This window comes from Aethalodelphis obliquidens, unplaced genomic scaffold (genome assembly GCF_003676395.1).
Source record: "Aethalodelphis obliquidens isolate GAN/ISIS:26980383/991018 unplaced genomic scaffold, ASM367639v1 scaffold38, whole genome shotgun sequence".
In the NCBI taxonomy this organism is placed as follows: domain Eukaryota; kingdom Metazoa; phylum Chordata; class Mammalia; order Artiodactyla; family Delphinidae; genus Aethalodelphis; species Aethalodelphis obliquidens.
Genome location: NW_020837982.1, coordinates 9,619,384 through 9,634,894, shown reverse-complemented (window position 1 = coordinate 9,634,894; position 15,511 = coordinate 9,619,384). Strand labels below are relative to the sequence as shown.

Sequence of the window (15,511 nt, the reverse complement as noted above, 5' to 3'; positions counted from 1 at the left end):
GTAGAAGGTAGTAGTGGGTGGGAATGTAGTTGTTAGGGAAAAGTAAGAACAGAGGGATCCTGCTTTTTCTTCTTTATTTTCCAGTGCCCTTCCTTAACCCATGTATTAATCAGTAGGTACCAGTAACTTTAAAATGTTAAGTGGAAAATTTGCTTAATTTATTTAACAATTGGAATTGGACAATAAAAATACCAAGACAGGTAAATAGCACAGAGAACCCATTTCCTTCATGATTTCAAATGGTAAATATGAAATAACTGCACGGTCCTCCTTCCAGTGGATTCTCCATCCTTGTCTTTCTCTGAAGGTTAGCACATGTTCAGATGACCAGATGTCATTCTTTGCTTTGACCTAAAGATCCTAGATGTTTGCTCCTCAAAATGACTCCTTATCTTTAATGACATGGAACTCAAAGCAGCTGTCATTTCCTTTTTTTGCCATGGATTGCATCGATGCTGTTAGATCTGTAGTGAAGCTAGTCTGAAGATGTCATGGGAATGAGCAAATAGTGGTTTTAGTTAATTGTTTATTATCAAAGGAGTTGTAGAGAACTTTGCAAAGCACATGGAAGAAATTAGTGAGCCATAATTCTATTTCTCATAGACAAATCATTGGTGCATTTTTTCCAGTCTTTGTGTGTTACAAAATTATAATCTCAGTTAAATTGAGTAATAGGTTGTGGGGGAAGACCTTCAGAGATAATCTCAGATCATGGTTAAAATTTTAGTAAATCATGATTATCCTGGGGGTGGCTCGTTGTAGGGAACTGAGACCTCTGCTGACCTAGGTAATCAGGCAGAGGTGTTAGTACTGATAAGTATCCCCTGGAGTGATTAGGGTCATAGCTTTGTGGCTAGGTTGCTGTTGGGGAAAAGGAGGAGGTCAGGGGTTTGGACTCCTGAATTCCCTCTCCTTGCTTGAACCAAAAGACCCTCTGGGTTTGGTCAGAATAGGTGTTTATATAATTAGCTGTGGCCAAATTATAGAGCCCCTAAAGTAAAAATGTGTCCCAATCCCTGCCATACCACAATCAAGTTAATCTAAAAACCAGATAATCTCCCAGTCATTGAGAGTTCATACAGAATGTACGATTCTGTATCCTTTCTATATGAAAGGTTTCTTGATTATGATTTCAGTATAATGGTAATGAATCATCTTGAAATTGGGAGAGTAGTTCAGGCTGGTATGGCTGTCCTAATCAGGGTGCCCTTTAGATTTTGCTCATAACACTTGAGAGAGACAGAAGCTAGCAAGATTGGTAGTGGGTTCATTTGTGAGGTAAATAGCCCAAATAATCCAAAATTTAACAATTCTGTAAGTGGATTGACATTCTGTCAGTTATACAAAGGAATTTAGAAGCTTTCTTTTGGGAAATTTGCCTTATGCGATTCTCCATATATGTGCTGTTTCACTTTACATGATTCATTCACAATGTGTGTATTAAGTCTAGGAGAAGTGTCTTTTTTGAAAAATTAGAATTTCCTAGAATATATTAGATCTTTGGAAGAAGGTTGACCACTTGTTTCATTATAGAAATGTGTAGCCACAATACTAATTTATTCTTGTAACTTAATTTATGAATAAAAGTTATTACTTGTTAACTAGTATTTTTCTTTCCAGTTTCTCTTCAGCAACGGGTAGCAGAATTGGAAAAAATTAATGCAGAATTTTTACGTGCAAAGCAGCAGCTTGAGCAAGAATTTAATCAAAAGAGAGCAAAATTTAAAGAGTTGTATTTGGCTAAAGAGGGTAAGTTTATAAGTCTTCCCCTAACCCCCATACTAAAACTGCCTTAAAATGTCAAGTTTCTTGGTAGTACAATGTTAATTTTATCATTGAATAAATCTTGATTTTATTTCTACTTGCATAGTATAATAGAAGCCTATTTAGAGGCTAGGGTTAATAATGAAATTGAAAAACAAGTTGAATAATGCATTATTCAGATAGTCCTTTGTCTTTTGCCCTTGATGATATTTAAGATGGTAGGCTAGATAATCCTGGGACACAGGACTTTCAGTCCCCTTAGCACTTGGGAGATAGCCCCGGGCAAATCAGGACTGTTGGCATTCTAATAATAGCCTTAGCTGTGTTATAGTAAAACTGACATTTCATGTAATTTATTCAACAATGTTAATTATCAGTTAATATGTTTAATACCTACTATGAGGTGGGCATTGTGCCTAAGTGCTGGGTATACAGAAGGGGCAAGATTCATGTGGCTTTTTTACTCATAGGAGTTGAACTCTACTGAGGAAAACAGATTAAGTAATAGTGAGTTGTTTAAAAAAAAGCAAAGTGTATAAGGCCAATGTATGAGATCACATCACAAGGGAGATCTACTCTGAAGGATGAGGGAAAGGGTTTACATTTTGGGTATTGACATAGGAAAGTATAGATATGATTTCCACAGCCCTCTAGACCAGTGAGTGATTCTCAAAGTGTGATTGTGGAATAGCAGCATCAGCATTATTATCTCCTGGGAAACTTGTTAGAAATGCAAAATGTTGGCTCCTACCCCAGACTTATTGAGCCAGACACTCTGGGATTAGGGTCTAGCAGTCAGTGTTCTAAGACGCTCACCAGGTAATTCAGATGCACACCAGATTTTGGGAACCACTGCTCTAGTATAGACCAGCAGCTCTCAAACTTTAAAGTGGATGAAAATCACCTGGAGAACTTGTTGGAACATGGTATGTTGGGCTGGAGCCTGAGAATTTGCATTTCTAATAAACTTGTAGGCGACTGCAGTATGGTCAGTCCAAGGGCCACAGTTTGAGGACCACTACTCTCGACCAGTGATCCTTCAACTTTTAAGTTTATATACTCTGTAAAATGATTATAAACATCCCTCACACCTTAAAAATTTTTTAATTTTAAACATAAAAAATTCAAAGGATGTAAATTCTATCGTATTGTTAACACTGACAATTTAAATTAAAACTTCATGCTTTTAAACATGGAATCAATCATAGTGATTTAATATCCGTCACCATCCATTTAATAAAAAATACGTGAATAAATTCTTCAGGAATTTTACATTTTTCTCCTCCTTGTGTTAGGTGTTTTTTTTTTTTAATGTCTCCCTCAGAATTTTATTCTAAAAAGTGTTTTTTAGCACACAGACCTGAGTGTGCATCAGAATTTTACCTATAGGGTTTGTTAAAACAAAGATTGCTGGGCCGCACCCCCAGAGTTTCTGATTCACTAGGTCTGTGGGATCCTAGAATTTGCATTTCTAGAAAGTTACCAGGTGATGCTGATATTGTTGGTTCAGCGGCCACACTTTGAGAACCACTGGCCTAAAGTAATATTTTGTGCTTGGAAGCCATTAAAAAAAATTGGTCAGACGTCTCTGCAATAAAAATATGCATGTAAATTTCTTTTGTATTGAGATATCATTACAGTTTAAGTAGACAATTGATTACATAAATATTGTACACACTTAAAACATAATTGTTAAGTTGTAAAAATTATTGGAAATGCAGGTCTTATGAGATATATTGCTTCTCCCTCCCAATTAAGTCATTAACCTCTGGTGAATATTATTAATGTCTAGAAAAAGGTATGTTTCAGTTTTTTTTTTTTTAATGGATATAAGTTGGGAGTTCCCTGGTGGCCTAGTGGTTAGGATTCTGGGCTTTCACTGCTACGGCCCAGGTTCAATCCCTGGTCAGGGAACTGAGATCCCACAAGCCGCACGGTGTGGCCAAAAAAAAAAAAAGATATAAGTTAAGCCCTTGATCTCATAAATAAGTAGATGGAAATAGAAGTGCGTTTTTTTTTAAATAGTGACTGTTATTCTTTTAACTTTCTGAATTACGTGTTAAATCACATAGTGCTCTAGCTTCAAAAATATTTTTGTTCTATAGGTTGACAACTCAAATAGATCTTCTTTCAGTTTTGTTGAAATAGACTTTGCAACCCACATGACCTGCCAAAAGATTCATTACCCAGTTATTAGTCATTCACTTTTTAAAAATAAGTTTATTTATTCATTTATTTCTGGCTGTGTTGGGTCTTAGTTGCTGCACGCGCGCTTTCTCTAGTTGCGGCGAGCGCGGGCTACTCTTCATTGCAGTGTGCAGGCTTCTCATTGCGGTGGCTTCTCTTGTTGTGGAGCACGGGGTCTAGGCGCGTGGGCCTCAGTAATTGTGGCATGTGGGCTCAGTAGTTGTGGCTCGCGGGCTCTAGAGCGCAGGCTCAGTAGTTGTGACACAGGCTTAGTTGCTCTGCGGCATGTGGGATCTTCCCGGACCAGGGCTTGAACCTGTGTCCCCTGCATTGGCAGGCGGATTCTTAACCACTGAGGCACCAGGGAAGCCCAGTCATTCACTTTTTTGTTACTGACATTGATATTTTAAATTGTTCCTCTGGTTTGATATCACAGAGAAGTTTTTACACAGTAAGGTAGTGAACCATAGTAAAACTCAGGATGGGTGAAAGCCTTTCATTTGTTAAGTAGGGAGAAGGGTGTTAAGAAAAGGAAGGTGGCCAAAGAGAATCTACACATAAATAGCTCTCTGTTTTAGGAAAGATCATTTATGGAAGTTGAGGACCTAGAGTTTGATTCCTTTAAAACAACATGTGCCTATGAATCCCTTGGAAAGTCTTTACGTACCCCCTCGGGTGTACCCCACTTTGAAGACCACTGTCCTGAAGTGGTGTTATTCAGACTATATGTTGTAACTCATTGATGGATAGCAAAATTGAGTGCGTTGTGACCAGCAAGTTTTAAAAAGAAATGCGGTGGAAAGTAACAGCACGTTATTTACTTGGTAAGGTTAAGTAAGTATAATTGAACAAAATTTTTTGTTTCAGTTACATATACACACGTATGTATAGAGTTGTGTGATAAAATATATTTTTTGCTGTGAATTATGGTAAAAGCAGTTTGAAAGCCACTGTTCAATAAGATGGAAGATTCCTAGGCCTCACAGAATTCAGCCCGTGGCTTGGAAAGGTTTACTGACTGTAGTGTGGGATGGGATTCTGTTTTCTTGTGGGTTGCAGGAAGGCTGGCTGTTCCCTATTAATTTTGTTCCTCCATAGGATGATAAGGAGATGGGAAAGCTGGTGTTCCTGTCTAGGCATGGTGGCAGTCTGCAAGGCACTGTGGAGGTTGGGATGAATGAAATATGGTTTTCATCTTCAAGAAAGATATGTATTATCTACTGGGGTAGATAATACATTTTGCACACTATCATTGTTATTTGAATATATGTTGTTGTCCTGAGAGATGAGTTCTGTCCAGTTCTTCAGTATGTTCATGTGAATTTTTTAACATCTTCCTTTTAAATTTTGTTTTAACCTTGAATTGATGAAATACTACTTTAAACTCTGTGCAATGGTATGTTCTTGTCAGGGTGAGTGTAATACATTTTAGTGTGTATGTATGAGGTCGTGGCAGTATTTCCTCTGATGACCAATTCAAACTCACTGTGATACTAGCTAGTGGCATTCTCTTTTCTCTTTACTTCTCACAACCAATAATTCTGACGCTTGATCATCCTCTCTACACTTTTTTTCTTTCAGTCTTTGCTTATCCAATAAATTCAAGTTTATCTTGTCCAAAGTTTGTTCATTTTGCTTTCTGTTTTTCTCTGTCCCCAAATAAAGATGCTAGGGTTTCCTTTGTTTGCTTATCTTCTTTTTTTAAATTATAAAATTGACTTTTCTGTAAAATTCTGAAGAAATGAAAATGACTAAGAACCTCTCATTTCTGAAATACATTATCAATTGCAGTTTTATATCTCTAAGCAGCTTGTAATATGGGTTTGTTCAAAAACATGCCTGCTATGTTAAATTGCTTTGACTGCATCTAGACCCAATAAATAATATGTATGTGTACTATTGTATCTTTACTATCTGAAGTTCTCAATGAACTTAAACTGGCCATAAAGAACAGGTGAGGTAACTTATTACAAAATTTCAAAGGGAATACTGTGATCCTTTTTAAGAGTTTTTGGTGTCATTTCTAAAGAAATTGCACAGTGTGTAAAAGGTAAATGTTGATTTAGTTTATGGCTTGGCTGATTGCCTATATCATAATAAAAAACAAATTGAAAGATGTCCTCTAAAGCAGCAGCTTATATTATTGCATGAAGTATATATCTAGTCTTCTGTGATTGTCACAGGTGATAACAGTATAAGCCATGGTTTTGATGTGTTCAGTAGTCTTTGTTTTATCTTTCAGCAAACCAGGTCACAGTAACCCCAGAAGTCCAAACACTGGTGTTTTTCCCAATAAGAATAACTTTTGCTTTGGCGTTGTAATAGCTGTGCTTTCATTTATTTGGAGAGTGGCTGAAATATAAGTGCAAATAGTAATGAGGAGTGCTAATAAAAGGGATTATTACCTCTTGACTCCTCTTACTGTCTGTTCCTGCCTTAGTACCCATTCTTTTCCCAGCTTCTTCAACTGGGAATGTTATAACTATTTCTGAAAGTTTTGTTGGTTTTCTGTTGAACTTGAAAAAGGGATTTAGCTTTCAAAAAAATGTTTTTGATTTCGCTTTCTGCTTTAACCAATTTCAGTACAAAGCTTGGCACTGCAACAGTGTTTGTGTTTTGGAAATCCTCAATCTTGGGCAATGAGTAAGAGCCTGTTACACGAGGGAGCAAACAAAAGGCCATAGAGTTCTCAATTTGAAGGAGAATAGTAGAAATAGAGCTCATGTTAGTCACCAGAAGACAGTGGAATTTTCTAGTGGTGTTCAAAAGGATTTTGTACATGGTTATAACATATATAAAGCTCTGATGTTAACTAACCAGAGCAATAGTTAAAAGCTAGGTTTAGGAAGATATTTATGGTTCAGATGCCTTAAGTTGGTACTTAGATATGGAAATAAAACTAGAGTATATTTAAAAAATTGAAAACCATTAGAAATCTTGGAAACAATAAATAAATTGAAATAAGGTAAGTAGATGGTTTAAATGGTAGACACAGATTTTAAAAATTAGAAAATGGTATTGAGGAGTTCTCCCTCCCAGTGAGACAGAGAAATATCAAAGAGCAATTGACACAGAGGATGAGTTGAGTCTCCAACACACATCAAAAAGAATTCCAGGAGAAGTTAATGGAGGGAGTAGTAGAGAATATTTGAGGAGATAATAACTGAGATTTTTTCAAGCATTAAGAAACAGTAGTGAGTCCTCAACATAAATACTGAGTACCAGGTAGGGTAAATAATAGTAAATTCATACTTTGACGCACCTTAAACCGTGGAACCTCAAGAATGAAAAGAAAATATTGAAAGCTACCAGAGGGAAGTAATAATTATGCTGACAGGAGATACCACATAAGCAGAATAGATGCCTGGAGACAATGAAATAAGATCTTCAGAGTGCAGAGAAAAAGCAGTTGTCAACCTAAAATTTTATGTACAGCTAAATTATTTAAGAGGGAGAGCAAATAAGATATTTCAGGCATACAAAAACTGAGAGCATTTATCGCCCACATAAATCACCCGAAGAACTAGTAAAGATAACATTTACAAGAAAAGTAAACATAGAGGGAACATATAGGATATAAGAAACAGTACCAACCATAGAAACTAATAAATCTGACTATAAAAAACAAAACCAAAAAACTTCTGAGTTCATTTTAATTTTTTAAAAGAAGAAAATAAAACAAATGAGGCAATAATAACAAAATTGGAACTTAGGCCAACAGCATTGCGGGGACACAGAAGGGTATTTCACAATGAATGAAACAGTCTACAAAGAGAATGTAATAATCATGAACTTGTCTGTACCTAACAAAATAGCCATGGCATGTCATAAAGAAACAAAAGGCGATAGAATTACAAGAAGTTGATAACTGCACACATATGAGATGTTCCAACATTATATCAATTGCTAGGTCAAGCAGTAGGTAGATATAACAACTTTGAGCAACAGAATTTTAAAAAGTTTGATCTCCTAGGAATGATGTACCCAAGAAACTGAAAATATACATCCTTTTATATTCATAAGGAGCACTTAAAATACTGTGTATATCTCAAAGGAATACTCAACATATTTTAAAAGTCAAGCTACTTACCATGTTTTGTTACCTAGTGCAGTTAGAAAGATTTTAAGCAACAATGTAAATGTTTTTTAAAGTTTGGAAACCAAGAATGCGTTCCTGTTGCTCATGAGTTCAAGAGGAAGTCATAATGAAGATTGCAAAATATTTAGAATACAATGAATATACTTGTGGGATGCAGCTAAAACAAAACTTTGAAAATAAGCTTATAACTTTAAAAACATTTATTAAAATTAATTTATTAAAAGACATGAGAGGGCCTTCCCTGGTGGTGCAGTGGTTGAGAGTCCGCCTGCTGATGCAGGGGACATGGGTTCGTGCCCCGGTCTGGGAAGATCCCACATGCCGCGGAACGGTTGGGCCCGTGAGCCATGGCCGCTGAGCCCGCGCGTCCGGAGCCTGTGCTCCACAATGGGAGAGGCCACAACAGAGAGAGGCCCGTATACTGCAAAACAAACAAAAACAAAAACAAGACAAAACAAAAAAAACCATGAGAAATTGAAACTAAATGATCTAAATGTTTAACTCCAGAAGCTAGAAAAAATAGTGAACCCAAAGGAAATAGAAGAAATAAAATAATAATAGAAATCAATGAAATAGAAAGCAAAGTTAAGAGTTAAGCTCAATAAAATCAAAAGCACATGTTTTGGATGAAAATTCTAATTTGAAAAGATACAAGTGTTCATAGCAGCACTATATTTTTAAAAATTAAAAAAAAATTTAAGTATAGTTGATTTATAGTGTTACAAATACCACATAGTGTTTGTCTTTATGTATCTGACTTACTTCACTTAATATGATAACCCTATTTATAATAGCCAAGACATGGAAACAACCCAAGTGCCCATTAACTGATGATTGGTTTGAGAAGATGTGATATATAGAGATACACACACATACACACGCGCGCGCACAATGGAATACTATTCAGCCATAAAAAAGAATGAACTATTGCCATTTGCAGCAACATAGATGGACCTAGAGAATATCATACTAAGTGAAGTAGGTTAGAGAAAGACAAATATATGATACCACTTATATGTAGAATCTAAAAAATAATACAAACGAATCTATATACAAAACAGAAACAGATTCACAGACATAGAAAACACACTTAAGGTTACCAAAGGGGAAAGGGAGATGGGGAGGGATACATTAGGCATATGGGATTAACAGATAACAAACTACTATACATAAGAAGATAAACAATAAGAAATTACTATATAAAACAGGAAACTGTATTCAATATCTTATAATAACCTATAATGGAAAATAATATTAAAAAATATGTAACTGAATCAATTTGCTGTATACCTGAGACTAACACAATATTGTAAATCAACTATACTTAACTTAAAAAAAACCCACATCTTTTGGTTAAAAAAACTAATAAAAAGACACAATTACTGGTACAGTAGAGATGTGAAAACATAGGAGTACTGTGCATGTATGTCTATGCCAAAAAAAAATTGTAAATTTAGATGAATAATTTTCTAGGAAATACGAGTTACCAGAATTACCTCAAATAGAAACTGAATAAACCATAACCATAAGAGAAACGGAATCAATAAACAGAATTCTTACTCACAAAAGGATGTCACAGGCATAAGTTTTATAGGCAAATTTTAAAAAATCTTCAAGGAAAATTTGTTCCTATCTTTTATATATTGTGTTAGTAACAAGAAAAAACTAGAGAGCTATCCACTTCGTTTTGTGGGATTAGTACAACGGAAGCAGTAATACTAGTGTACCAATAAACCAGTCTTGTTTATGACCATAGACTTTAAAATCCTAAATAAAATTGACTTCAGGGACTTCCCTGGTGGTCCAGTGGTTAGGACACTGTGCTTTCAGTGCAGGGGGTGTGGGTTCGATCCCTGGTCAGGGAACTAAGATCCCACATGCCACGCGGTGCAGTTAAAAAATTGTTTTTAAAAAATTGATTTCAGCGGAGTATTAAAACATAGTATATACCGTGACCATGCATACTAGGAGCACAAGGATAGTTTAACATTGCAACATCTATTGATGTAACTCACTGCATTAACAAATGAGAAAAACCAGAAAGCACATTCAATAAAAGTTAATACACTTTAGTAATACGAGTTCATACTAGTTCCTAGCAAATGAGGAATTGAGGGGGCCTCTCTGTTTCTATTAGAAACTAATAGAATATATTATACTTCATGACAAAACAAGATAAGAAGGCCTATTGTCAGTACTTTAATTCATTTTAATACTGTAGGTCCTCCTAGCCAATGCAATAAAATAGAAAGAAATTAGTTATAAAATTTGGGAAGTTAATGATAATTTTGTCTCTGTGGAGTCCATATGATTAACAAAATAGAGGAACCAAGAGAATCCACACTATTAGAACTAAAGAGAGTTATCAGCATTGTTGGTATGAAGATCAATATAGAAGAATCAATAATGTTTCTCCATATCAGTAACAACTAGAGAAGTAAAAGAAGAAAAAGCAACCCTGAAGTAAATAAAAAAAAGAAAAAGAATCATAATCCTTAGTCACTTGGGAATAAGTCTAAACAAAGGTGTGCAAAACTTTTATAGAGGAAAGTTATAAAACAGAGTTAAAGGACATAAAAGAAAGCCTGAATAAATGGAATGAGATACCATGTTCATAGGTGGAAAGACTTAGTGTTGTAAAGATGCTAACTTTCACTTCAGTCTATAAGTTCAGAGCAATTCCAGTGAAAATCTAGTTTATTCCCTTTGGGATCTTCCAGACCGTCTTCAGATTTACAAGGAAGAACAGGCTCAGGAAGATGGTGACCCACTATAGGTAACTGCCAATTTATAGGAAATGCAAAGAAAAAAGGAACAAGTTCATCTATGTTATAGGTATGCAGTTAGCAAATCCAGACTGTGCGAAGTTCTACGAGACAACCTAGTTTCCTCAACAAATAAAGTACAAGGAGAAAAGAGATGGAGGGAGAAACCTATAGATTAATAGAGACTTAAGATATATATCAACTAGCTGTAGTATATGGACATTTTTGGATTCTGATTCAAAGAGCTGAACTGTTTTAAAAACATTAGACAAGTAGAAATTTCAACACTGGTTTGATGATATTCAGGTATTGTTAATTTTTTTCAGGTGTGAAAATGGTCCTTATAAAGTGAAATAAGGCAGTCAGAAAAAGACAGTATGATTTCACTTATATGAGGTGCCTAGAAAAATTAAACTTAGAGAAAGAAAGTAGAATGTGGTTGCCAGGGGCTTAGAGGAGGCAGGGAAATAGGGAGTTGCTGTTTAGTGGGTATAGTTTTAGTTTTGTAAGATGACAAGTTTTGGAGATTGGTTGCACAACAAGGTGAATAACTTAACACCACTGAACTGTACACTTAAAAATGATGAAAATGGTAAATTTTATGTTACATGTACTTTAAAAAATGGCCTTTATCTTTTAAGGTTACATACTGAAATATTTATGGGTAAATGATAAGTTTGAGAGGTCCATTTCTAGAATGGTAATATGAGGAGCTCCACAGACCCACTGCCCAGCAAAACTTGGGAAAATTATTTTAAAGAACAACCATTTAAAGTCTCTAGAAGTAGTCCTAAGGCATATAGCAAATGAAACATTTTTCCCAGAAAATCTGTTAAATCTTGGTAAAAACAGAGTCTGGGACATTTGATCCATGAACCACTTCTTCCTTCTTCTCTCCCAGCCTGGTGTGATGGAAACTGCACTCCAGGCAGGTGATGCTGGGAACACAGGTTTCCCTCTCTCCTGAGTTCACAGTTGAGGACCATAGAACTCCCCCTACCCCAGCCACTTGTTGTAGAGGATAAGTATCAGTTGAGTGTGGCCAAGAGATCTGGAACTCTTTTCTTCCCTCTGGCCCCTATTCCTTAGGATGCAGGCTCTAACTTGGGTGCTACATACTGAGAATATTGGGGCCCTGATAGCCTTTGCTCTAACTTGTTTGTTGGGTGGAAGTTCTATGCTGGGAGAAGCAAGCCAAGGACATCAGAGGCTACCACTTCATCTCCCGCCACTCAGTGCCCTGTTCCTAAAGCAGATATATCACTTAGAAGAGCACCAGCAGGTGAGTATAGAGTTTGACGGATGTGGATCAGGGAAAGAGATACTCAGAAGGGAGCCCTGCGAAAACTGTTGTCATCCCAGAGTGACTGCACATGTCCAAATCTGTACCAAATCTGTACATGTCCAAATCTGTACCAAGTGAGGAGCAACATCAGAGGTTTCACACTGCAGGAGTTGGAGGAAGTGGGAGAGAAGAAATAGACTTTACTAAAATCCAGTCAACCACTAAACAAACAAACAGCAGACGACAGTAACAAGCTGGTAAGGGAGTAGGGCTGAACCAGTACCAGAGTTATTGCAGTGTATTACCAAAAATGTTTTCAAACAAAAAAAAATTAGGAGAAACTGTGGCCCGTACAAAGGAAAAAAAACATGCAGTGCGTATGAGGGTGACCAGATGTCAGATTTAACAGACAGAGACTTCAAGGAAGTCATAAGTACGTTTAAAGAGCTGAAGAAAACTATGCTTAAAGAAGTAAAGTGTTGACAGTGTTTCATCAAATAGAGAATATCAATAAGGAGAAATTGTAACAAAGAACCCAATGGAAATTCTGGGGTTGAAAATTATAATAACTAAAATGAAAAATTCACTATAGAAGCTCAACAGTAGATTGAACTGGCAGAAGAAAGAATTTATTAACTTAAAGATAGGTCAGTTAAGATTATCCAGTCTGAAGTACAGAAAGAAAAGAGAAAAATGAAGAGCATTGTAGAAATGTGGGACATCATTAAATATGTCAGTAAACACATAATGGGAGTGCTAGAAAGAGAAAAGAGAGGAAAAGAAAAAATAATTGAAGAGGAAATGGTTGAAAAATTTCCAAATTTGATGAAAAGCAGTAAACTGCACATCTAAGAAGCTCATTGAACTCCAAGTAGTATAGAGGTGTGCAAAGAGATCCACACAGAGACACATCATAAGATTAACAGCCGACTTCTCATTAGAAACAATGGAAGCAAGGCAGTGGGATTACATTTAATGCTCAAAGGGGGGAAAAAAAACTGTTAACCAAGAAGCCTATATATAGCAAAAGCATCTTTCTAACATGAAGATGAAATAAAGATATTCTCAGATTAATAATAAAAAAAAAAAAGGCTTCCCTGGTGGCGCAGTGGTTGAGAGTCTGCCTGCCGATGCAGGGGACATGGGTTCGTGCCCCTGTCTGGGAAGATCCCACATACCGCAGAGTGGCTAGGCCCGTGAGCCATGGCCGCTGAGCCTGCGCGTCCGGAGCCTGTGCTCTGCAACAGGAGAGGCCACAACAGTGAGAGGCCTGCATACCACAAAAAAACAACAACAACAAAAACCCAAAAAACGGAGAGAATTTCTTAGCAGACTGCCTTATAAAAAATACTAAAGGAAGTTCTTCAGTTGAAAGCAAGTAATTATAGACAGTAATTTGAATTCACATGAGAAAAACAGAGTCCCCAGTAAAGGTAATTGTGTATTTTTTATATGTATATATATACACATAAAATACATATACACATATATTTATATTTGCTTTATTGAGCCCATAGCAAATGGAAATTTAGTATATTTGCCAATATCAGCACAAAGGAGTTGGATGGGAGGAAAGCTATATTGGACTAAGGAAATGACACCAAATAGTAATTCCAACCCACAACATCAAGTGGAGAAAGCCAGAAATGGTATATAAGAAGGGCGATATAACAGATGGTATAAATATATACTTGGTCTCCTTTCTTTTCTCAGATTTTTAAAGACAATTATATGAAGCAATAAGTATAACAGTGTATCATTGGGTGTATAACATATGTAGGTGGCAGTGTATTTAGCAATAATAGCATAGACATGGAGAAAGGGAAGAGAGCTATAGAGGAGTAACATTTCTATGTTTCATGGGTATTAGGGTTGTACAAATCCGAAGTAGATTCTATTAAGATGTATATGGTAATAAGACTTACCTGGTGGTCCAGTGGGTAAGACTCTGTGCTTCCAATGCAGTGGGCCCGGGTTCGACCCCTGGTCGGGGAACTAGATCCCGCATGCCTGCTGCAGCTGAGAGTTTGCATGCTGCCACTAAGAGGTCCACATGCTGCAACTAAAAAGATCTTGCATGCCACAATGAAGATCCCATGTGCTGCAACTAAGACCCGGTGCAGCCTAAATAAATAAATAAATATTAAAAAAAATAGATGTACATGGTAAGCCCTAGAGCAACCACTAAAGAAATAACACAAGAAAATATAATGAAACAATTTTGAAAGGAATTAATATGTTACATTAGAAATTATTCACTTAAGTCAAAAGAAAGCAATGAAAGAAGAACAGGAGCAAAAGGACATAAGATACAGTAAACAAAAGTTGCAAACTTAAATCCAACAATATTGTGATATTAATAATATTAAATGTGAATGGATTAAAGAATCCAAACAAAAGGCAGAGAGTTTCAGAGTGGTTAATAAAACAAGATCCAACTATATGCTGTCTAGTTGATACATTTTAGATTCAAAGATACAAATAGAGTGAAAGTGAAAGTCTGAAAAAAATGTATTTTGCCTACAGCAACAATAAGAAAGCTGGAAAGACCATACTAATATCAGGGAAAATAGATTTTAAACCAAAAATGGTAGTAAAGAATGACATTTTATAGTGACAAAGGACCGATCCATCAGGAAGACAAAATAGTTACATACACATCTAACTACAGAGTCCCACAATAGAGGAAGCAAACTGACAGAAATGAAGGGGGAAATACACAGTTTGACAATAAGAGTTGTATTTTTCAGTATTCCACGGAGAAGATCAACAAGGAAGTAGAAGATTTGAGTATAAAAGGAGTGATAATACAATGTTTGTTCTCTGACCACAATGGAATGAAATTTGGGAAACTCACAAATATGTGGAAATTAGGTAATACACTCCTGAGTAGTCAGTAACTGGAAGAGAAATCACAAAGAAAATTAGAAAATGCTTTGAGATAAATGGAATTGTAGACATACCATTCCAGTCCTTATGTGATGCAGCTACATCAGTTCTTAGACATATGTAACTATAAATGCCTGTATCAAAAATGAAATATTTCAAATCACTAATCTTTTACCTTAAGACACTGGAAAAAGTGTTAATGAAACCTACAGCAAGTAGAAAGAAGGAATTAATAAGATTAAAGTAAAAAATCAGTGAAGCACAGAATAGAAAAATCAGTGATGAAAATCAATGAAACTGATAGTGCTTTCTTTGGAAAGACCAACAAATTGACAAATCTTTAGCTAGATTGACCAAGAAATGAATACAGGGCCATTACTACTGACCTTACAGAAATTAAAAAGAAGTGTAAGGGAATACTGTGAATGAGGAAGTGGACAAATTCCTAGAAAGATACAAATACCAAAACTGACTAAAGAAGTAGAAAATCTGAATTAGACCCATAGCAAATAAAGAGATTGA

General features: G+C 35.9%; 1 protein-coding gene across 5 annotated transcripts in view; it reads left to right on the top strand.

The window, feature by feature from the left end:
* Positions 1 to 15,511, top strand: part of RABEP1 (rabaptin, RAB GTPase binding effector protein 1) — a 104,099-nt gene that overhangs the window by 33,993 nt on the left and 54,595 nt on the right. For 4 of the 5 annotated variants that reach the window (XR_003438018.1, XR_003438017.1, XM_027130793.1 and 1 more), the window contains exon 2: positions 1,621 to 1,749. The exons of the other annotated variant lie outside the window; for it this stretch is intronic. Coding sequence is in view for 2 of the 4 variants with exons in the window: in XM_027130793.1 (XP_026986594.1) it covers positions 1,621 to 1,749 (129 nt within the window). In the remaining 2 variants the exon portion in view is untranslated. The remainder of the gene's footprint in view (positions 1 to 1,620; positions 1,750 to 15,511) is intronic. 5 annotated transcript variants of the gene reach the window in all.